General features: G+C 41.6%; 1 protein-coding gene across 1 annotated transcript in view; it reads left to right on the top strand.

Annotated features, from left to right (window-relative positions):
- The window catches only part of LOC309693576 (band 4.1-like protein 3), a 45,601-nt gene that overhangs the window by 13,917 nt on the left and 8,551 nt on the right, over positions 1–23,133 (top strand). The window contains exons 4-21 of the mRNA XM_082512934.1: positions 5,445–5,549; positions 5,779–5,821; positions 5,940–6,015; positions 6,226–6,444; positions 8,324–8,411; positions 10,301–10,453; positions 12,712–12,809; positions 13,246–13,421; positions 13,685–13,890; positions 14,290–14,874; positions 16,224–16,277; positions 17,354–17,389; positions 17,824–17,889; positions 18,563–18,751; positions 19,466–19,525; positions 20,244–20,948; positions 21,771–21,803; positions 21,978–22,049. Coding sequence (XP_082369060.1) covers positions 5,445–5,549; positions 5,779–5,821; positions 5,940–6,015; positions 6,226–6,444; positions 8,324–8,411; positions 10,301–10,453; positions 12,712–12,809; positions 13,246–13,421; positions 13,685–13,890; positions 14,290–14,874; positions 16,224–16,277; positions 17,354–17,389; positions 17,824–17,889; positions 18,563–18,751; positions 19,466–19,525; positions 20,244–20,948; positions 21,771–21,803; positions 21,978–22,049 — 2,964 coding nt within the window. The remainder of the gene's footprint in view (positions 1–5,444; positions 5,550–5,778; positions 5,822–5,939; positions 6,016–6,225; positions 6,445–8,323; positions 8,412–10,300; positions 10,454–12,711; positions 12,810–13,245; positions 13,422–13,684; positions 13,891–14,289; positions 14,875–16,223; positions 16,278–17,353; positions 17,390–17,823; positions 17,890–18,562; positions 18,752–19,465; positions 19,526–20,243; positions 20,949–21,770; positions 21,804–21,977; positions 22,050–23,133) is intronic.

The following is a 23,133-nucleotide window of genomic DNA, read 5'->3' as shown; positions in this document are numbered from 1 at the left end:
TTTCAGGGTCACAAAATAAACTTTTAAAATATTTTCAGGCGAGAAAGTAGTTGTGTAAACATCAAATATCTGCTCGGTTTATCAAGATATCCCATATTTGCAAAAGTGCTTCGACGTTTTCAGAGGCGTCTGCTACCCACCAGCTCGACAGCTAGCCGGGAGCTCGAGGGTTACTGATGCGGCCGAGAACGGCACAACTCCCGGCACATCATTTTCAGATCACCGCGGAGTTTCGCTGCTCGGGTTAAACGTAATATATAAGTCACTTAGACAACCTAAAAATGTTATTGTTGGGCTTTTTTCAGTGTTTTGTTTGTTCGTGAGTAAATCGGTTTGGCTGAGATTAAAGTGATTAGATTAGATAAAATAAAACTTTATTAATCCCCCGGGTGGGTTCCTCCTTGGTTTTCACACAGCTGACTAAACGTCAAACAGAAAACTTATTAAACAGAAGTATGAGACAGTCGAGAATTTACGCCAGTGTCTGGTTATATTTTAGATAGCAAGAAGCAGACGGCCGAGTTTATTAAACTCCACCGAGACAGCGGTGACGCTAATCAGAACTAGACCGTCCAATTTCACGCCTTTAAACTTTAAAGGCGTGTTTGTGTGTGTGTTTATACAATTGCTATTATGTTTGCACTTTATGTGTAATGTTACTGACTGCAGAGATCAGTAAGATGTGTGTATTTTTTATTTATTAGTTTTATTTATTTAATATTATTTTTTAATTGAATGACTGTCTAGTAGTTCACAGATGTCGAAAAACTGAGTGTGGTAAAGCCACTGATTTTGTTTATGTATATTTCTGCAATCTGCACATTGTACTGACTTTCATTTTAATGTTTACACCAGGGTTCCTTGTCAGCACTTTATGCTCAGATGTTTGTAAGCTAAAAATAAACTATTGTGTATGTTCAAATATACTGTTGTGATTGAAGAAGTTAAATAAAAATGTCAGTCATCAATTCATGCATCACCTCATGTCATCATAACAGAGGTCTGTCTTCCAGGAAAGAACAGTTTAAAATTAATGTAATATAGTATTGGCCATACTATATGATGTATTGCTTGTCTTTGTTTAATAATACAGAACACAAAGACCTTAAAAAATAATCGCATATCGCATCGCAATCGCAATATTGGGGCAAAAAATCGCAATTAGATTATTTTCCATAATCGTTCAGCCCTAGTGTGGATGGAGTCATTACTTTCAGAGCTCGATAATCTGTCAAAGAATTTTATTTATTTATTTATTTATTTGTCGGTTTGCTGTGTGGTTTTGACCAACTGTGTCAGACTGTTTTGAATTTCTCCATTTGTATTATCTTATTATTTCTGCTTTGTAAAGTTTTTCTAAAGCAGAACTGTTCGCTTGAGTGGGACCCTCTGATAAGCTGCAGTCTTTAAGTATCGAGTATTCAGGAATAACCTCACAACTAATAGAGCCTTTGAGGCAAATGCCTTTCTGTTGTAAATATGAGTTTAGCTCCACAGCCGAACAGCTGCTTTCTGCCCTTCAAACAGTCTTTCTTTCTGTCTGAGTGTCATTAATTCAGGAGTAAGTCTGACTTCTGAACTTATGTGACATTTGGCTCATGAAATATTTCTTCCATAGCAAAGTTGAGTCTTTTGTCAAAGTTAGGAAACTTTGTAGGATTCCCAAAACGTGTTCAGGCTGAAAAAGAGAAGCAGACCCCCCTCTGCAAATCTCCTTTAGTGGATTCCTCCCCACCAGGGGCTGGGATGGAGGGATTGGCTGGCTGGTTTGGGGCAATGGGGGCAATTGTTGGAGGGAATCGGTGTCATTGACACAGTGGGTTGGCATGATTACGAAGGCCCACTGTGCCACTGGAAGGACTTTTATTAAGGATGGTGATGTGGAAGTGGGGGATCAGTCCAGATTTGTTAACCTTAAGTCAGAAAAAGTTTTTTTATTTGTTTTAGTTTATGCTGAAAGAGCTACACATGGTCTAAAATATGAACACTTTAAGAAAACAAAGACATTTTTGAGAATTTTCAATTAAAAACATTTCATGTTTTATTGAAATGTTTAATAAATGTGTTACACAACCTGAAAAATTCAAAACATGACTCTGAAGCCTTCTTTCACAAATGGCAGGTAATTTAACCCTCGTGTGACCCTCGTGAAAAAAGGGACCCAAACGGGACCCTTTTTTCACGAGGGTCACACGAGGGGTAAAGGGGTATCTCACCCTGGGTGGCTGTAGCTCAGGTGGCAGAGCAGGTCAGAGCAGGTCAGCCACTAATCAGAAGGTCGGTGGTTCGATCCCAGGCTGCATCCTGGCTGCATGCCAAATATCCTTGGGCAAGATACTAACCCCATGTTTGCCTACTGGTGGTGGTCAGAGGGCCCGGTGGCGCCAGTGTCTGGCAGCCTCGCCTCTGTCAGTGCGCCCCAGGGCAGCTGTGGCTACAATGTAGCTTGCCATCGCCAGTGTGTGAATGTGTGTGTGAATGGGTGAATGACTGAATGTAGTGTAAAGCGCTTTGGGGTCCTATGGACTAGAAAAGCGCTATACAAATGCAGGCCATTTACTAATTTACTGCTGCTAGGCAACGTGCCTTCTGTGTTATTACCAAACATGGCTCAAGCACCAAAACACAAACACAACTAAGCAGCATCTTTGGTTTTAGTTTGGCTTGGTTGGCTTGTAAATGGTTTAAAGTAAGCTTAATATTAAGAGATAAAGGTCTTTAAGCCAAAGCTGAGATAACCTTTACCACCAAGGGTTGTTGTTTTAGGTTTTTTCTGACTGAAGTCCACTCCTCCAGATTCACAGAAAACGTTATTGATGCTTTTCTTAAGCAAACTGATCTTGTGTGTGTAATCAGTAGGGTTACACCAGACAGCAGCAAGATGTGACCTAATCGTGTGCTTTCAAACATGTTACCTTATGAGATTTATTTATAATGTATCAGTACATTTGTTTATTTTAATTGAGTTTACTTCAGATTATTATGAATAGACAGTCAGTTATAAGGAGCTCACAAAAGAGAAAAATTGATAATTAAATAAAGTTTCTAATTTTAAATTCTTTTCTTTTTTCATCTTAATACTTAGTGTTTACTTATTGCATCCCATCTGCTTACTATCCTGTAAGCTCCCAGTGCTGCCCACCTGCTAGGATGGGCAAAGCAAAGGCTTTCTTTGCCCCACTTTACTATTTCTGAACACTAAGATCCATTATTTTAGGGAATACTTCCAGATGACGGTGGATTTGGTGTATTATGATAATGCTCTTAATCACAGTAAAGGTGTCTCCATTTGTGCATTGTTTACAACAGTGACTAATACTTGCAATCACTATGATATAAAGCAGGAGACTAATAAGTTCACTGCTTCCTGTAAGGCTTTTCATAGCAACAGTTAAGGCACTAACATGACCAGTCAGAAGAATTTAATTTCAGCTTTAGGGGGAAAAAATGCTCTGTGTGCTCCTGCAGCTGAGGGTGAGCCGGACAAAAGCCAGGTCAGCTTATGGTGTTTAACACAGTAGTACAGCTGATGTCAGAAGACCCTCATAATTGCCAGGGAGTTCTTTTCCTCCTCCCAGTCCAGACTTGAAACTGGTCCAGAATGTCAGGATTTGACATTTTTATCCTCCTGACCTTGTAGTTTTCCAGCTCAATTTAATTTCCTCCTGTGGGGGGAAAAATGTCCGCACTAATCGTTTCCTATCATTTTCTATGACACAGAACAGCTGAACCGCTCTCCCTCACTTCAAAGGTTGTTGGAGGCAGAAAAACATCCCACACAATGTGTTGAATTGCTTTCAGTTAAATCATCCTTTCTCTTAAGGACATGAGAATTCATGCTAAATTTTGGCTTTAATTAGAGCTAAAGTGATTAGTCAGTGAGTCTGTTGGCAGGCAGTTATTTAGCCTATTTTGATAGTCAGTTAATCAAATTTAGTCTTTTATCTTTGTGAAATTATTATTGTTGGCTTTTGGACAGTCAGTTGGATGACACAGGATGCCTGAAGGGAACAAAGACTCTGGAAAAATGTGTTGTCTAACATTTTATAGGTCAAGTAATGACTGAAAGTGTTCTTAAAATGACTAGAAAACTAATTAAAGTAACAGATAAACCATAATGCATGGTTTGATGCACAATCAGTTTTTAATCCTTAGGAGTGTTTAACCTCTGTGACGGTCTCACTGTCCTGATTGATCAAGCTTTCACAATTTAAGATCAGTATACTTCTGATTTCTGGTCTTTCTTCTGCTAGAGAACTCCAGGAATACGTGTGCAGTACCCCATTAGCTTATTTATAGATATAGTTTAATGATTGGCAGCTTATTTGACTGATCTGAAAACCTCTGTTTGCATATCACAGCCATTTTTTTTTTTTTTGTCTGCGTCATTTAAGCCAGCCAGCTTTAAGTGTTGCATTAAGAGGAGATTGTCACACCCAGGCAGCAGTAGTCTGACATAACTGTGCTAATTCCCTCGGAGATGTTCTGGTAGGATTAACTCTCTGCCACCAGCACCTCTACCAGCATTGTTAAAATCACACGCGCACACACATGCAAGAATCTTCTTATTTAAAGATGTGTGTGTGCTCATGCACACACCCGTTAGTTCTTTGTTTCACATCCAGGATGTATTATTGCATCCATGTGAGTGTGGCAGATAAATAGCCGTGTTCTGGATAGGTTAGGCTGTGGCTGTGGGCTTCAGCCGATCCAAACGTGACGAGCTGGCATTGGTTTTGTGCAAGCAGAAGACGTCTGTGTCATGGCAACTCGGGCCTTAAAATATCCTCTGTGAGCTGGTCAAATGAGTCCTGGAAGTCCAACCTCTTCACGAGGGGGGGATGACAAAGCTCCAGCTGATGACGTCCAGCACTCAGATGTGCAGTCGATCGATGTAATGCATTCACGCAACCAATGGTCAGGAATTTGAAAGTGTGTTTATGCTTTTTATAGAGGGAATCGATCCAGAGTTGCCAGGTTGGTGGATTGTGTCTCCGGTACCCAGGCTTACATCACGCAGCAGAATAATAATAATAATTTGCTTCATTTTCACAAATTTATATTCATAATGGGGTTTTGCAGAGATGAGCTCACTTTCATTTAATTATCGAGATAACAATAAGAAGAGAAGGACTTGAAGGGGAACGCAGTCCCACGGCAGCATAAAATAGCTTTTTAAGCTGCAACATGGATTAATGATATTGCTTTATTGTTTGTGTTTATCATTATTTTGTGGGTAATTGTTAAGCAAATCAGGACAAATGAAGAGTTTGCATTACTGGAAAAACTCTTAAAAGAAATTACACAATCCTACTAATCTAATTCGGTGTGACTGTTTATTTTAAATGAGTTTCTGTGTTCTGTATGTTCAAATGTTTCACATCAGTATACCCATCAAATGACTCTGCATTCAACATGTGCTTTTATTCTTTTTCTGTTCACAGAAACGAGCCAAGGGCCAGTTCCTCTTTGATAAAGTGTGTGATCACCTCAACCTACTAGAGAAGGACTATTTTGGCATTACATATAGAGATGTAGAGAATCAAAAGGTACTTTTTTTATTTTAAGGCAATCTTATTAACTAACATGTTATATATTTTTACTTGGAAAGTGGTTCATCGACGGTAGGAAATGAAGTTAAATGTTTCTTTCAAGAAGACATTTATAAGATAACTGTTACATATGCATACCAGGCAGGATTTCCCCCTCTGAGTTCTTGGTAATTTGCTCCCAAATTAGAGATGATTTCATGTTTCATCTTCTGTGGTTGTCTCGCAGAATTGGCTGGATCCTTCCAAGGAGCTGAAGAAGCAGATCAGGAGTGAGTGCAGCAATCCAGTGAAGCTACCTGATTGTTATATCCTCTGAATTTCCAAGTGAAGCCTTTGATGTTGTTGAATGTTGATTTTTAATCATTTGATGTTCTGTCGATACCTCAGCTGGACCCTGGAACTTTGCTTTCAATGTAAAGTTTTACCCACCAGACCCCTCACAACTGACTGAGGACATCACAAGGTCGGTTTTGCTGTCCTTTGCTTATGTTCTTCTATAAACCTTTTATAGACTTGGATGCATAAAAATGTACTTCTAGCACTTAAAAATCTCAGGAAGTTTTCAAAGAAATGAGAAAATCCAGACATTAGATATGATTTTTTTTTTTTTAAAAAACACGAAATTGCAGTTTTGTTTACATATATATTGTATATTTTGTCCTCATTCTCTCAGGTACTACCTGTGCTTGCAGCTGAGGGATGATGTAGTTTCAGGTCGCCTGCCCTGTTCCTTTGCCACCCACACGGTGCTGGGCTCGTATACAGCGCAGTCCGAACTTGGAGACTATGACTCAGAGGAACTCGCCAGCGACTACCTCAGTGAACTGCGCTTCGCACCCAACCAGACCAAAGAGCTAGAGGAGAAGGTCATGGAGCTCCACAAGACTTACAAGTTAGTATCTGTAGTGCTATTTATTAATAGAAAGAGTCAGAAGGGTGTCAAATAGTCCAGTGAATTTATTATTGGTGGTCATAAACATGTCACTTTAAATTTCTTCTGTGGAAATGACACATGACATGTTCGTAGAATGTTTTTAGAAAATATAAACTGCTTTTCTCGTCTCACTGAATGGATCGCATATGATACATAGAACATAAAAGGACTAGTGCTGTCAGCGTTAATCTCGTTAAAATGATGTTAATGTCGTTAGTGAGTTAGCGCGTTAACGTCAGTTTAACGAAATTAACGTTGACAGCACTAAAAAGGACCCATCATTTTTTTTTCTACTAATAAAATGCTCTGTTTGCATTTAGTGATGACGTGTGTAATAAGGTCCTCTGGTCAAATTCTTCATAAATCTGAAGTTGAATTGCACATCTAGTTTTTATGTCATTATTAGGCCTTGAATCAATCTGTGAATCTGAGTGAACATTCACAATCTGACCTAAGTCTCTCTTTTGAGCCCCCTCATTCCCCTTTATTGCAATGATTTGTCTGTAATTTGATGCTGGTCCATTGGCTGCAGTGACATTTCCAGGATTAGGGTCTTAGACAATAGGGCTGCCACGATTTGTCGACTAGTCACGATTACGTCGACTATCAAAATCGTCGACGACTGATTTAATAGTCGACGCGTCGTTTGAAACTTTGTACGATCACAAAAGACGCAGGAATATGTGGCAGGATTTAAGAGTGTAATAACGGACTGAAACAGAAGATGGCAGCATTGCATGTACAAGGATGTCAGCTACCGTTAAACCCCGAAGAAGAAGAAGAAGAAGAAGCAGCTGTGTCCCAGAATTCATAGCGCGGCCCAGCGCAGTTTCCAACAATGGCGGCAGCTAGTTAGTTTTAATGTTACTCTTATTATTCTTTCTGGGTCACAAAATAAACGTTTAACATATTTTCAGGCGAGAATGTAGCTGTGTAAACCTCAAATATCTGCTCAGTTTATCAGGACACCACATATTTTCAAAAGCGCTCCGACGTTTTCGGAGACATCTGTTACCCACTAGCTCGTTAGCGAGCCGGGGCTAGGCTCACTAGCGCCGTGAGAACACCGGACTCCCCGCAAATCGTTTTCAAACCCACCGCCGTCTTTCGCTACTCAGGTTAAATATATATGAGTCACTTAGATAACTTAAAATGTTATTGTTTGGCTTTTTTTTTTTTTTAGTATTTTATTTGTTCCTGAGTAAATCAGTTTGTCTGAGATTAAAGTTATAGTTTTTACACAGCTGAATAAACATCAAGCAGACAGCTGATTATCAGAAGTGTGAGATGCTGGAGAATATACTCCAGTGTCCTGTTATATTTTAGATAGCAAGGAGTTTATTAAACTTCACCGAAACAATCTGCAAATTTCATTAAAATTTAATAAACTATCATCTTGTCTTTATTTTTAGTTAGCACAGACCTTAAACACTTAAAGCTGTAAGCTAATGATAGTTATATAAGAGCAGATGCTGCTGGTGCAATAAGCTGTAGTTTTATGTCTAATGGATGATGATCTGATTAGTCGACTAATCGCAAAAATAATCGGTGACTAGTCGACTATCAAAATAATTGTTTGTGGCAGCCCTATTAGACAATCTAAAAATGGATACACTTAGAATTCTCAATAGAACTTCAGCTAAAAACATCCATGAAAACAGCCTTTTTCCAAAATCTTTCAAGCTATAATCCTGCTAATAATCCATGTAGAGATTTTCTCTCTCTCTCTCGTCACATTGGTCAGAAAGGTTTAAGTCTGCTTTTAAGAAAAAAAGAGAGGTTTAAATCTCTTTGCCTTACGTGTTTATGTCTGACGTGCTCTGTTGTGTGCATTCAGGGGGATGTCACCGGCTGATGCCGAGATGCACTTCTTGGAAAATGCCAAGAAGCTATCCATGTACGGTGTGGACCTCCACCACGCTAAGGTAGCAAATCGCAACAAATCTTAAGTATTTATTTATTAATATTTCTTACAACACAATGATATATCAGTCTATAGAATTCAACCTAACTGGTTAATGTGAAGTCAAATGTGGAAATCGATTTAGTTGTTTTTTTTAAAGGTTAACCTGTGAGTTTTTACAGCGTGCTTCATTATACATGCAAACCAAACAGTAACTTTTTTCCCCTCTTTACAGTCGACATGTGCAAGAAAGCAAACAACCATCGCTCAGTCTCATATTTACTCATTAAATATGAAGTTAACATTGGCACAGAGTCTAAAAGTCTCTCTCCCACCAGTACATGAATATATCGCTAATTTACACAAATGAGAGGCTTCACCTTTATGTGAGGTTAGAATAGTCTTTGTGTAAAAGATGGACTTAGCTACCACGATATCACAGAGGCCTAAGATAAAAACACCAAAATGTAAAAACTAGTTATTTAATTTGTTACTATAAACAAAGAGGTGGAGCTGAAGGACTTTCACCTCGTCAGACGTGGTGGGTGTTTCAAAACAATTCATGTTTTTCAGAATGTGGACGTAAACTGTTTTTGGCGTTTTCTGTGTGAGGTCTTATACAAACACATCACCCATGCAGTCGGTATTGACGCTTGCTACCACAACACTGCTGCTTCAGACACATCATGGCTGCCACAGTAATGCCTCAATTTAACATGCCACCGCTGCTCCCCTGACTGACTGACATTGTGTCACTGTTGCCTCTCTGGGGATGGGATGGGTTTAAGAGGGGCGATAGGTGGGAGGGGGTCTGGAGCCCAGCTTGACTTGGATAATTTCCCATCTGTTTTATTCTACTGTCCAGATTGGATCAAATATGTCACTAGAAAACGGGCGGTAAAAACAGAGAGCTGGTGTAGGACAGCGGGGCCGCTGTTGTCATAAAAGAAAATTACAGCCATCAGTCTTCTTGATATGAATCTGTTATCAAATGTGCTTTGAAAGTCAAAAAAGGGTCTAGATGCACATGATGGGGAGGAAATTGCCTTCACAGATTTAGATCAGAATAGAGGAGATGACAGAGATGCGGAAGCGGCCTTGATCAAACGAGCAGACATCAATGCTCAGTGTTGCTTCTGTGAGTCACAGTTTTGATACACGAGAAAAAGATGTACATATCAGACCAGCATCCCTCTTTTGTCTTCTCTCCTCTCTCACTAAATGCAAAGTTGGTAGGGAATCTCTATGAATGCTTGGCTCCAGCTGAGGGAGAGGTAAGAGGCTGCTTTCCATGTGCTTTGCCCGAATGAGAGTGTGTGTCTATGTGGTCTCTACTTGTGCATGGTTTCCTTCAAAGGTGTCATTTTAAGCACCCCACAAATCACTTAAGGCTGGTTGTTCATGCTTTGGATCAGCGCCTGCCTTTTCAAAACGTCGTCATTCATTTTTACCTGCTCATCTCATGCTTTGTGCAGTGAAGAGCGTCATTTTTGTGCTTCATCCACCATTTCCCGAAACTTCACTGTTCCTTTTGCCAGTTGGAACCCCTTCAGTCTTAATCCAAACTCCACACAGCCTGCATAGAAGAGTTTAGAGTGCCATATGCCTGAATCTACTCTCCACCTGCCTGCTTAACCCTGTTATTATCACAAACCTGGCTCTTATCTTAAACTCCACTTTGTCCTGCTGTGCACCGTCACCTAAACGCCTCCCGTATATCCTGTAGAGTCTATGGAAGTTCATATTTTAGAGACCACAAAAAAGAAAAAGAAAACGGTGCCGTGGTCAGTGAACTTCTTTGTAAAGCTTGTCAAGGACTTTGTGTTAAATAACATCTTGTAAACAATATTTCAAACATAACGTATTTCCATATTTTGCTTTGTCGTGTGTTGATGTTTGTGTTGTTTCCAGGACTCGGAGGGTGTGGAGATTATGCTGGGAGTTTGTGCAAGTGGCCTACTCATCTACAGAGACAGGTTGCGGATCAACAGATTCGCCTGGCCCAAAATCCTCAAAATCTCCTACAAAAGGAACAACTTCTACATCAAAATCCGGCCCGGCGAGGTAAAGATACGTTATGAAGATACTGGAAATGACTTTCTTGCAGCAGCAAACATAAACTAGAAACCTTTTTGAAATTGTGTATCAGCTATAAAGACCAGTAATTTAAATTCTAACACGTGTTGTTGCCACTACATTCATAATACCCCATCTCTGCTATGTGTGCATTGTAGTCTGTAGCTGATTTATGTTGGAAATATGAATATAAAATTAGGGCAGGGAATTGGGTGATTGTAAAATGTGTCATTGAGATCTGTGGCAAAAGTACAGCACTGGGATTTCACTATGCTTAAACTAAAAAAATACATATTTATAGAGCACTTTTAAAAATCCACAACACAAGGACAGCAAAAAAGCAGTCATGGGCCTGATCGTGCCATCCATTATACGCTTTATTTGACTTGATTGCTAAGTCGAATGGTGGGATGGAGGTATGTTGGTGTGCACTTCCTCTTGCTTGGAGACTAAAGCAATATTCTGAAGAGCAATGGACCACTCAGCTGGAGTAGAGAGAGACTGAGTAACAACAACTTAGCTCTCAGTTGCCTGGCTGGGCGTCTGCATTCAGCCAGTAGCTACTAAAAACCCTGTGGCAGCAGTGGGTAGCACTTCTTCTGGACTTCATGAAACATCTCTAAGAGCTGATGAGTTTTTGAACAACCTCCAGGGTTAAGAATATAATGGAACCACTATATGTAATTTAGAGGCAGATGATTTTAACTTTGATTTATTTTTGAATGGCTGCACTTCTAAATATTGAATGCAGCTTTACCAATTATTGCTCTTAGCTTTTGCAAGTATTAAACAAAGTAAGGCATCTGCATTTAAACTAAAGCTGTCTTGTTTAGCATGTTTGTTTCAAAGGTTTTCAAAGGGGACACTAGATTGCACACAGTCAGTCAAACTTCAGGGATGTCAATCTGTCTGGTTAGGATATGTTAACCAGTGTGAATTCATTTCCTCTACCTTGGTGCACAGTGGCAACAACAAGACAAGCACCAAAAAAGAGAATTGTTTTGCGGGTGGTGGCAGCAAACCATTGCGCCTCCCGTCGTCTCTCCTGATTACTTTTGGTTTTCACTTGTGCCCTTGTCACTGCTGATAGCATGACCTGCTGGTACCTGCAGCCCTGTCAGGTTGCACAGGTAGTGCAGCTCCTCCAGGATGGCGCATCCGTACATGCTGTTGCAAGAATGTTTGCTGTGTCTCAAGAGTATGGACAAAATACCAGGAGATGTGCTCGTGCACCATTCATCCTGTTTCTCCTCACATAAAGCAGCAGATGCTTGTTGTGCAGCTGGGTTGAAGCTCTTCAGTCCAACTCTCCCTTAATAGCCCCCATTTCCTCACATCAGACAGCAAAAGTCTGTAGCCATCACCATTCCCTTTATGTGGGCTGTCTTGTTGTTGCTTCTTCAGTGCACTTGTAGTCACTTTGATTTGCACAAAAACAAATGAAGCAATGGTTTCTGCTTCACAGTGTCACCTTATTTTATTTATTTTTAGTAGTTTGCATTTACAGCTTAAAAATAGCAAACAACTAACAACAGTTACATTTAGAAGCAAGCAAGGTTGTAGCTCCTCGACAACGATACTTTAACATCAGCTTCCTTCTAAATGTGACAGTGCTTAGTTGCTGGATTTTTCAAAGTGCATGTACTTTTACTGCAAAGGGAATTAATTTCAGTGTCTAGAGCAACCGGGGAGAGCGTTTATCGGTGTTACACACACACACACACCATCTGTACCACTGATACTCTGAGGAAACTTGACTCAAACGCCATCAAGCTTAACTTTACTATATTTAGTACTTTCAAAAGCTAACCGTAATAATGAAAGTGACTTCATGCAGTAATTTGACAATAAATCAACAGTTCAGTTACTGTTTCATGTATGAAAGAAGAATGAAACCAAACATTCCTAGAATAGTTGACATCAGTTCTTGCAGAAATCTCATGAAGTAGAGAAGAGCCAATAACTGCTGCTGCCTCTGGGCATCTAGCAATTACTGGCTAAGTTCAGCAACGCTTTGGGGAAAAAGAAAGTTGGGCGAATTTCCTTCTTTGTTTTCAAATGTTAATTTAAGTGAACACAATTCATTACGGTATTATCAAGCTAGAATGCAAAGCAGTTATCCTTTTAATTAAAGACAAATACCTTATAAAAACACATTAATATGATTAGGGGGAAAAGTAATGAATTGTGATTGTCAAAGGGATCTCCATGGTGACTCATACCACAGCATTTTGTCTCACTTGCAGTTCGAGCAGTTTGAAAGCACGATTGGTTTCAAGCTTCCAAATCATCGTGCTGCCAAAAGGCTCTGGAAAGTCTGCGTGGAACACCACACCTTCTTCAGGTAAGAAAAAGCAACAGACCTGTGATGAGAACACAGCATTGAGAAGTTTTAATTATAAATAATATGTGCACCTCGGCAGCTCAAGCTTATTCTCCACTCAATACCATGCATAATACATTGTTTCCCAAATGAATTTGTGAATCAGACATGTGATCGTACAGCTTTGTCGGCACAGATTTACTGCTAATCATTATACACGAATTCATGTCGTGAGAGAAGCATCGTCCAGACTCTTAATAGTTGTTGCCGTTTTGAAAACATGCGAAGTTTGTTCATTTAAGCAAAAAAAAAAAGGGAGGTTTTGAGTAGCGTGCTCAGCCCCACGGCTCTCTGGGGAATGTTCACTAAAGTAGCAGTTAGCGTTTCAGAGCACTATGCTTAAATCTGTGTTTTTATTTTTGGTTTGAATAATGTGAGTGTTGGTAACTTCTGACAGGCTCGTATCCCCCGAGGCACCCCCAAAGAAGTTCCTGACTCTCGGCTCCAAATTTCGCTACAGCGGCAGAACACAGGCTCAGACACGCAGGGCCAGTTCTCAGATCATCAGACCTGCTCCGTTCTTTGAACGCACCTCCAGCAAACGCTACAACATGTCCCGCAGCTTAGATGGAGGTGAGGTGTTGGTTTTTCAGAGACAGAGATTCTTGGATGTGTTTCTGTACAAGAGAAAGTTGCTATGCCTCGGGAAAGTGGAAGAAAAATATTTTCACCTGACTGTTAACGTAGCTGTTAAATTTTTGGTGCATGTTTAGCAGCACAGTGACAAATGCATAAAGGATATAATAGCAGCAATGTCCAGGAGCAAATCAAAGCTTTTTCACAGTGAATGACATGCAGTTGGCCATCACATCCATCTTTGTCCTCTGGTGTTTCAGCTCCAATTATGGAGAACCACGAGACCCTGATGAAGGACAATGCTGCTGACGGGGAAGCCAAAGTCATTGCCAAGGGAGACATTATCACCACTGTAACAACTGAGAAAAAAGCAGAGGAAGAGAAGGCTGAGGAGGGGGACGCTAAGAAGGACACAGCAGAGACACCAGAACCTGCTGCCACATCACCGCTCAGACAAGACACAAAGGTAAGTTGCTGTCCACATTTAGACTTCAAGGACTTCAGAGACATTGGATGTTTTCTGTTTGATTCAGAGAGGTGCTACACATGAAAGACTAAGATTGTTTCTTAGAAGCTGCAGTTATTATGTTTTAAGCCCTTTCTGAGATTTTAATTTTGCTTTCTTTCTTAATAGACTTCTTCTTGGCTGATGAGAATTTCCCACTTGCTATCAGCTTAACCCTCTGCAGTAGACAAGGCCTAAATGCTTTTTCTCATTTTCTGTGCGCTTTACTAATTAGCTTTTCTTTTCTTGTTTTTCCTTTGACCCTCACACTATACTCGTGTGTGTGCTCATGCTTATTCGCCCCCTTCCTTTCCCCTACACACACACGGCCATCTCTTCATTGTCATTTCCCTCCGTCAGTGCACCCCTCATGCATTCACATCTGACCCCCTCCGTTCTGAGCTCTCGCTCCCTTCATCCCCCATTTCATCAACTAAAGTACGGCGCAGGCACAGGGAGAACGCCCGCAAGCGAGCTTCATCAGTCAGTCCAGTCAAGAGCAGTACCGGGTGCCGCCGCCGGCAAGCCCGCGCCGACCATAAAGCCGCCCTGCTGGAGGAGCAGGCTCTGCTTTTGTCAGCCCGCAAGCAGAGGCTGGAGCAGGGCAAGAGCCGGGGCGGCACGCTCTTCTCCTTCTCCCTGCACCTGCCCGACCTGTCGTCCATCCTAGATGAGGATGGCTACATCACATTCCCTGACCTGTCAGAGATGCGCTTCCTTCCTGAGTGTGCGCAGAACTTCCTCCCCATTAAGTCACCTTCACTCATCCCCTGCTTCCTTTTCATCTTCTTCTTCCTGCTTTCCACTTCCTTCTCTGTGCCCTATGCCCTCACCCTCTCCTTCCCGCTGGCGCTGTGCCTCTGCTACCTGGAGCCCAAGGCAGCCTCCCTGACCGCCTCCCTAGCCCAGAGTTACCATGACCATGACAGTTCAGAGGAAGAGGAGGTGTGTTTTGCGGACGCCTGTATGTTCCAGTACCCGCCCCTGGCTTAGAATGACAGTCCATGATATCGGTTAACCCCTTACCGTGTCCTCTGCCGTTTCACCAGTTCAGAGCCGACCTGGAGACTGTCTGTCCCAGTGTCTGTCAGTCTCCTACTTTCAGAACCTCATCTCTGCCCAGTCACATTCATCCTGTAGACTACATCCTCATCAGCATCACGAGTACACGGAGATGAACTTGCAAGTCTCACCATCTCATATTTGATGTATGTTTAAAGAGAGGGTTAGACACAAATAGTCAGGGACATTAAGAGCTTCTGAGCTGCTTCAGTGACACGTTACCATGAACTCTCACTGAAGAAAAAAACAGTTCATCATGTGACTATTTCACTATCTGAATGAGCACATTGTGTTTACAGATTATGAGTATCAGAAGAAGTCACCTGTCTTCATTTAGTCACTAATCCTTCACCAAACCCCACAAAGAAAAACACGGCTTTTGTGGCTAACCCATCTCAGTGTTATCATGTACATTCAGGGCTTTTATAGATTAAACCGTTATCCATACCAGCTGCATGGGAACACATCCATATATATCTGCACTCAGTCTCTCTGCATTGCGTCCAGAAGAGCAGCACTAATTAAAATGAATCATTCAAACAGAACATCAGCTGAAAAGGGCACCGAGTGTTTCGGTGAAGAGGCTTGCCATGTGGAGTGCAAAGATGTGCTACCTTTCCCTCAAGCAGCACTCTTTGCAGTCACCAATTATGAGTGTAGTGTAATACACGCTGTGATGCAGAGAGACGGTGACCGATAAATGCATCCTAATCACCCCAGCATGCATGACGTGAGAGGAGGGGGAGGGCCTGAAAGTCAGGTTACTGTTCGGCAACAAATTTTTACTGTCAAGTGTTTTGTGTTTGTACAGTGACTACACAGCAAATGTCATATCCACGTGGAGTGATTGACATAAACCAGGATGTAGCCTCTCGTAATCACAAATTTGTATTATTGATTTAAAAAATATATATCAAATGTTACCCTGAAATGTCAAAGTGACTGACCGAAGGTTTCATCTTCCTCTGAGTCTGTTTTGCTTCTGCTTATTTTTCATTTGCTTTTTAACTGTTTGTTTTGTGGTTGTTCTTTTGCAGAACGTATCTGCAGTATTGTCTAATAATCTGTAGCTGACAGTGCAAACAGCCAATGCATTTCCATCTTCCCCATTATTGTGGCTATGAAGAATTTCTGTAGAGCATAAATGCAAATAGTCAAAAGTTCACAAGTTTGGTTGTTCTTGTTTTTCTTGCTTTCGACTTGGACCCGTTTGGGTGTGTCTGTGAATGCAGACTGACAGCGAACAAACTGATTTTGCCTTTGATGGAGAGATGACCGCTACAGAGGTTTGTACACAAAGAAAACCATCATAATTAAGGCATGCAGGAAATACAGAATAAAAAGGAAAAGCAAGGAAGTGCCGGTGAATTATAGGTCTGGTAACCACTGAAACGTTTTTTGCGAAAATGCAAAAGTCGTGTATGTCGTGCTCTGGATCTTGTTATGCCATTTTAGTTCCTTCCCTTTTTTATGTATTAAAATGCATGTCACAGTATCTGCACTTTTATCTCTTTATCAGTCTTTTCTACAGACTCCATTAATACTGACTGTTGGCTAAGCCCTGCACCTGTTGCAGTGTCTGTTGATGATAGACTTTAATTTGTAATACCTAAAAACAAAAGCGTTTTTTAAACGAAGAGGATTTCAGACAGGCTTCTTGTGTCTGTCTGATTTCATCATCTGAAGTGAAAAATATTGCCAGATTCTGTTAGCTTAAGCTCCTGTAATACGCTCATTTTGGCCATAAAGGGGGAGACATAACCATCCCAAACTAATTTGGATGTTTCTATCTAATCGCTTCTGAAGTCTGGCAGCATCAGAAATAGCTGTTGCTAGAAGCTAATGGCTAAATACTGGTGGTTACACTTAAAGTCAGAAAAGAGAGCTTTTTAAAGAAAAACTCATCACACAAGTCAACGTCCACTTGGTTTGTGGATGTTGGTAATACTTGTTCATTGATTTAAGAATAAGCTCAATAGCTGTGTAGTATAGAGCAGAGAAAGTCACTGTTTATTCAGTTTCTTCCACTTTTTGATTTGGAAAGTTGAAATGAAATCAGCTGCCTGATAAAACTTGCTGTCAGTCCTTTTAAACCTGTGGAAAGATCCAAAGGTGGACATGGCTGCAGTTCCTTGTTACATATTTTGTCGTGGACTGTAGTTGTTCAGAGCCGGGGATTAGCTAACTGTCAGTTTCTGTTCATTATCTTTACCCGTTCCTTCCCTCTCTTACCTCTGCTTGCTTGTCCTTGTTGCTCGCTTTCTCTTTCCCTTCACCTTTTTTTCCATCTGCGTCTCTTCTTTAATAGCGCATTACTGTCTTGTCTCACTGTCTCTATGCTTTCCTCCTTACTTGCTGCCAGTCTGAAGCAGATGAGGACTCTGAGATGCGGACGCAGGTACACCGGGCTTGCTTCGCAGCCCTGCTCAGTGCATCACACCGACATCAGATGCACTGAGCCGCTCACAAATCAGCCATCAGTCATTTTGTTCAATCCATCTGCCTTCGCTTGCCTGTTGCTGTTGCTGCTGCTGCTGCTCACTATCATACCTTACATCAGACTCTTGCTTAAATCCACTGCGCAGACTTCTGCTGCTTTTTTGTGGAGTCGTGGTTATGTTTAATTTCCTGCTGTTGCTACACCCAGGACTCAGATTTCAGTTTTCAAGGTTCTTCATAACCTGTAACTTTTCAGTGCGTTGAAGCTTACCCTCATTTGTCAGTCATACTGTACAAACCGAGGCTCCCAGTTTCTCCTAAAACTATTTTGATTTTAATAAAGCATCTAATTCCCTTATTTACAGTTCCTCTCCCCCTTTCTTGTCTTTGCAGTATAGTTTCATAAGACGAGTAAAAGGGGAAAACGTTTTTATCAGACATAGTAATCTGATGCTAGAGGTTGGTAAGAAAAAAATGCATGACTGAAATGTGCATGCAGGTTACTTTGGTAAGAGGAAACCTAACTGGTAATCGAAGTGGTAACAGATGTGTCTAACTGATGAGTGGCTGCTAGTATTTGAGATTTTGGGGAGTTAGACTTGCTGTGAGCATCCAAATGCATTCTTATGACAAAACAGGCTAAGTTGAAATAGGTCATTATTAACCTTGAATGAGATTTGGGAGTGTTCTTCTTAACTAAACCTATGAAACTAAATCTGTAAATCTCTGCATGAAACCAGTCCCCCCCGCCCCAGAAAATTAAGCTAGTCTTAAATGCTTCTTTAGCATTTCAGTACAAGCTGCTACTTTCTTAACAGCTGCCATGTGGGTGTACCTTTTTTTGCTTTTGTTTTGCGTTTTGTGCTAGCTGCTGCACAGGTAGCCTGGACAAAGTCCTAAACAGGCCTGTGAACAATAAGTATGAAGAGCCGAGGAAGCAAATAATGCAACTGATTTAGGTCTGCGGAAGTTTACGTCGCAGATCTTTTCCGAGCTGCATTTTATGCTGTCCGCGTATTTTTGGTAATTCTTTGGAAATGCAAGCTACCATTGCGTACATGAAGCATGGCCGTCGTTCCCTCCGCGCTGCTCCTGCCCTCATCATTGTATCACGGTTGATCGGCCACTTTAGGACACAGAGCCTCCGGCGGAGGTCGTCAAGCACCAAACCAACATCAGCGAATTGAAGCGTTCCTTCCTGGAGACCGACGGAAGCATCGCCACGCCCGGTCTGACAGAGTGGGAGAAGAGACTCTCCTCGTCCCCTTTGCGCTCACCTAGATCGGATGAGGCACCAATGATAGAGCCGCTGGAGCTGGATGTAAGCTGCAGCACCACAGCAGACTGAATGATGGCATGTGTGTGTAGAGCATGACATCACCAAGGAGATTTCCTTTGGTTTTTTTTGCTTTAAAAAAAAAAAAAGTAGTCAGTTCAGGATTTAGTGCACATTGACTCATAAAGCAGTAAATTTAATATTCATAATGAGCCTAGATTTTTATTTTTTCTCAAACGGTGCAAGTGTGGTCACACATTTTGCATCCCAAATGGTTTTAGTGCATATGAAAGGAGACGATGGGCACCTTGACAGAGGAGAATTATCTGTAAAGTTATTCAGAGCTGAATAAAGTTAATTTCAGTGAGTGTGTTTCTCTTTCCCTCTTATCAGCTCATGTCTTCGGTAACTGATTATCATATTAATTTGTCTCGGTAATGGATGATGAAGTCATTAATTAGTGGTGTGATTGTTGTGCTCAGTGACATGTGCATTTTTATCAGAGTTTCTCCTTTACTTGTGATGTGTAAAATTATCTGATGGACTTGCACAGGACAAATGAGCGGCACTAATTAAAGTCTGAAGACGAGTCACTGACAACCAGTGTGTCTGACTAAAAGGCAAGAAGGTGAAGGAGCTTTAGGATCCAGAGTTGCCACAATGGAACATGCGGTTCCACTGGTTCTGCCCGTTCTTGTATTTTTCTTGAATATATGTGACTTTCTTTAAATGTCTATTTATGTTTTGTTCCCTCTGCAGACTAAAGAAGATGAGCCAGCAGCAGATGAGACAAAAGAGGTGGAACCTAAAATCACTGAGGTAAGCTGCTTCCACTGAGTTAATATTGAACATGTGTGAGACTTGTTGTTTTTGTTTGTTTGTTTTTACCTTTATCTATGTGGAGTTACTTGTAGCTTGTGGTTCTTTGAAAGAACAGTGTTTCTGTCAATTTCTGCTTCTTTTTTTTTTTCCCCCTCAACACTCTCTAAGCTTTCTTTGGCCGCTGTTTGAAAGCTTTTAAAACGTCCTTTTTGTCTTTTCAAGTTTAGAAACCGCTAAAGACTCATTAGTTCTTATAGTGACAGTACCTCTGTCTCTGCAGAGGGACACTAGAACTTGCAGCTCTTGGAGAAATTGAAGTGTGATTACTAAGAGCTGCAAATTGCCTGTGGTCGTTGAGAGTAGGACGCCGTTGTGGTGCAAATGCACGTTTTTTCCAGATTTGATTGTAGTTGAACAAACCATTAAACTGTTGTAAGAATTTAAATTGACTTGACCACATCCACAAAAGTTGGTTAGCAAATCACAGAAAAACAACAGAAGAAATCTCAAATTAAACCTATGGCCAGTGTTTAGGACTGCCCAGTCTTTAAATGTACTGAAATATGTAAAATGTTATGTTAAGTTTGTTTAGCAAAAGGTGTGTGTGTGTGTTTTCTCCTTGTGCGTTCTTTATTTCTGCTGTGTATTGGCTTTGTCATGTCCTCTGTCTACTAACTTGAACGATCCATGTCCAATAAGCCAAGTGTCTCCCCAGGCAGCAGGTTATCTGGTGAAATATGTGGTGGATAGTATGACAGCTGATGGGCCCACCTCCTCTGGGCCTCATGGGATTAGTCTGTCAACCACTATGGACGACGACGTCTTTATGGACGGGACCCTGAGGGAGGTGGAGGAGAAAACCCCTGAGTCCCAGGACGACGTGTCAGAGAGGTTGGTGGTGAAGGTCAGCCCCGGAGCTATGAGACAAGAAGTGTCCCAAGCCATCAGCGACAAGAAAGGGACGCTAATTATCCTGAAGGACGCCGAGGATAAATCAGACACTGAGGGCAAAGAGAAAAGTGCTGTCCCTGGAGAGTTTAAAGCTGATGAGCATGTAATGCGGATGGCTTCTAAAGAGGAAGAAATCCCCAGAGCAGACACTTCAGTTGTTACAGAAGCTCAAACTACAGTCGCCAAGATGCTGAGTCCGAAGGTGGAGATAAAAACAGACAGCATGACTCAGATTAAAGGCATTGACTCGCCTAAGAAGGCTATGGCATCATGGATCTCTAAGGAGGTGAAGACGGAGACTCCAGAGTTCATCAGTATGTCAACAAAGGAAGTAAAAGATATGAAGACTTCTGATGGACTACAGGAGAGAGCAGAAATCTTCACTTTCAAAGAAGTCCAGTCTGAGCAGTCAAAGTCCAGCCTGACTCAGATTACAGTTTCTGAATCTTCAACTACATCTTTAGTTGTGGTACTGTATGAAAACTAAAAGTAACTATTCAGTTTTGGCTGCCTCCCCTCATATCTCCACCACCACCACCCGCTGCCTAGCCCCATTTACTGCCTTCACTCCAGCAGCGACCAAACCGGTCTAATAACTCAAGCCCCGTGCATGGCTAACAGTCCCTTAACACCTAGCGTTTACACGCATTCTTGCCAAACCGCTGGTTTCTTTTGCAGTCGGGCCCGCTGCTTCTTTTTCAGTGCAGCTGCTTTGGGTTTGTTTTTGAGTTTTGTTGACAGCTAACAGCTTGCCTTACAGTAGCAGCTAACTCCCGCAGCTGATAAAGGAAGAAATTGGGTCTCTGTCTGTTTCTACAGCTCTGCTAAGCGACACCATTTCTTTCTTTCGGTTCCGTTATCAGTTCCCTGAAAGCGGTGACTTCATAGCCCTGGCTCGGTGCCACTGCTGCAGCTTTCATCCTCCAAAATCCCCTCTGCCTCATAAACAGGTCGGGGGGGGGGAATTGTATGGATCTACCCGAGAAGAGATTTCACTGTTCTTATGGAGCAGTTTTGAAAAGCAGATTAGTGGAAATTTGCTCCTAGTGGATTTAGTGATTCTAAAACCGGATTTTTGTTTAAAGGATTTAGGATTTGTCATAAGTCAGCACATTTAATAAGTTACATAATGGTATTCCATACAATCATTACATTATTTACTTTTCAGTCCCTTTTTTCCTTTTCCATGCTCTCTCCTTTGGCTCTTTAAATCCAGACTGTGACTTTTGACTGTTCCCTCTTCACCTCTCTCTCTCTGTTCTTGTGTCCATCCATCTTCCTGTCCCATTAGTCTACGTTGGAGTGTGTTTCCTCCTCTCAAAAGGTGACCACTGCTCTCTGGCCCTTACAGTAAATAAGTATTGGAACACAGGTTGTATGTAATTGTTGTACTGGTTGTACACGTGCTCATAACTAACAGTTGTTCCCTTTACAGGTTTGAATTTGCCCTGTGTGTTTGAATTTTGACATTATCTAATGATATAATTATCATTCACAGGCACCAGCTGGTCAGGAGGAGAAACCGGTGATAGAGACGGAGGCACTCCCAGCCAAGTCTGCAGGGCCATCGGTAAATATCCAGACCACAGAGGCTGTACAGGCCGAGCAATCGCACCCTACAGCAGAGCCACAAGCCATGAAAATGCTGGGGAGCTAAGCTTAACAGATGTAGAGGTGGAGGCACCGATGTTAAAAAATGGCAATGATGGGTTCAGATTTACTCTTCCTGATTATATTAGTGGTTATGGAAAGCAAGGAGAGCTGCCTTTAACAGAGGAGGAACCCGATGAAGAAAAAAATAAGAGGTTTTTGGAGTCTTTAGAAAAGAAGTTTGCAGCTTTTAAACATGCAGGGGAGAAGAAGCACACAGAAGTGAAGAACAGGGTTCAGTTCTCTGATGAGGTACAATTTTTCAAAGAAGAATTCCCCGTAAAGACAGAAGATGGTATGGAGGTGGTGGAATGTTTTCCAGTGGCCCCTGAGTGTACAGAGGATGACTCAAAGAAACTTTCAGAGATGTCAAACCGTTTGCCGTTTGAAAAAGAGAAATATTACCATGTTAAGATGGAAAGCCCAGAAGATGAAACGGAGGAAGCAGAGGTTAAACCCTTGGCTGTAAAGAAGGGAGTACCTCACAAGTATGACAATAAAGAAGTGAATTTGCAAAAAATGGAAGAAAATGAGTCAGAAGGGAGAGGAGATATGATGGCATCAGAAGAAATTGTAGAGGGCAAAGCACTGGAAAAAGAAACTGAGGTGCGAGGCCAGACAAGCCCACACAAAGGGACTCTATCTGAACTCCTTAGGTCACACACACCAGCTTCCAATTCGCCTTCTGCTGTGCCTCGGTTGGAGGTAACATTGCATAAGCTTCAGACGCCTCAGCCTCATTATTACAGACTCACCATCTCCCCCCGCATCACGGCCCACCACTAGTAATCGATCTAGCTCTGCCAAACGCATGGATTTATTTCTCAAGCTCCTAACTCCGCAGTTTGTTGCTGTGCAGATCAGCTGACCTTTTAATTGATGTGGTGCACACACTTGATAGAAAACTTGTGATTCCCGTTCTTCAGTGTCCTCCCCTGCACTGGATGAGGGACTAACACATGACTGCATGCTCTTTTAGAGATCTGAGGCACTCGGTGACCATC

Source organism: Aulonocara stuartgranti, assembly GCF_965226115.1.
Source record: "Aulonocara stuartgranti genome assembly, chromosome: 18".
Classification (NCBI taxonomy): Eukaryota; Metazoa; Chordata; class Actinopteri; order Cichliformes; family Cichlidae; genus Aulonocara; species Aulonocara stuartgranti.
This window is presented reverse-complemented; position numbering and strand designations above follow the sequence as displayed.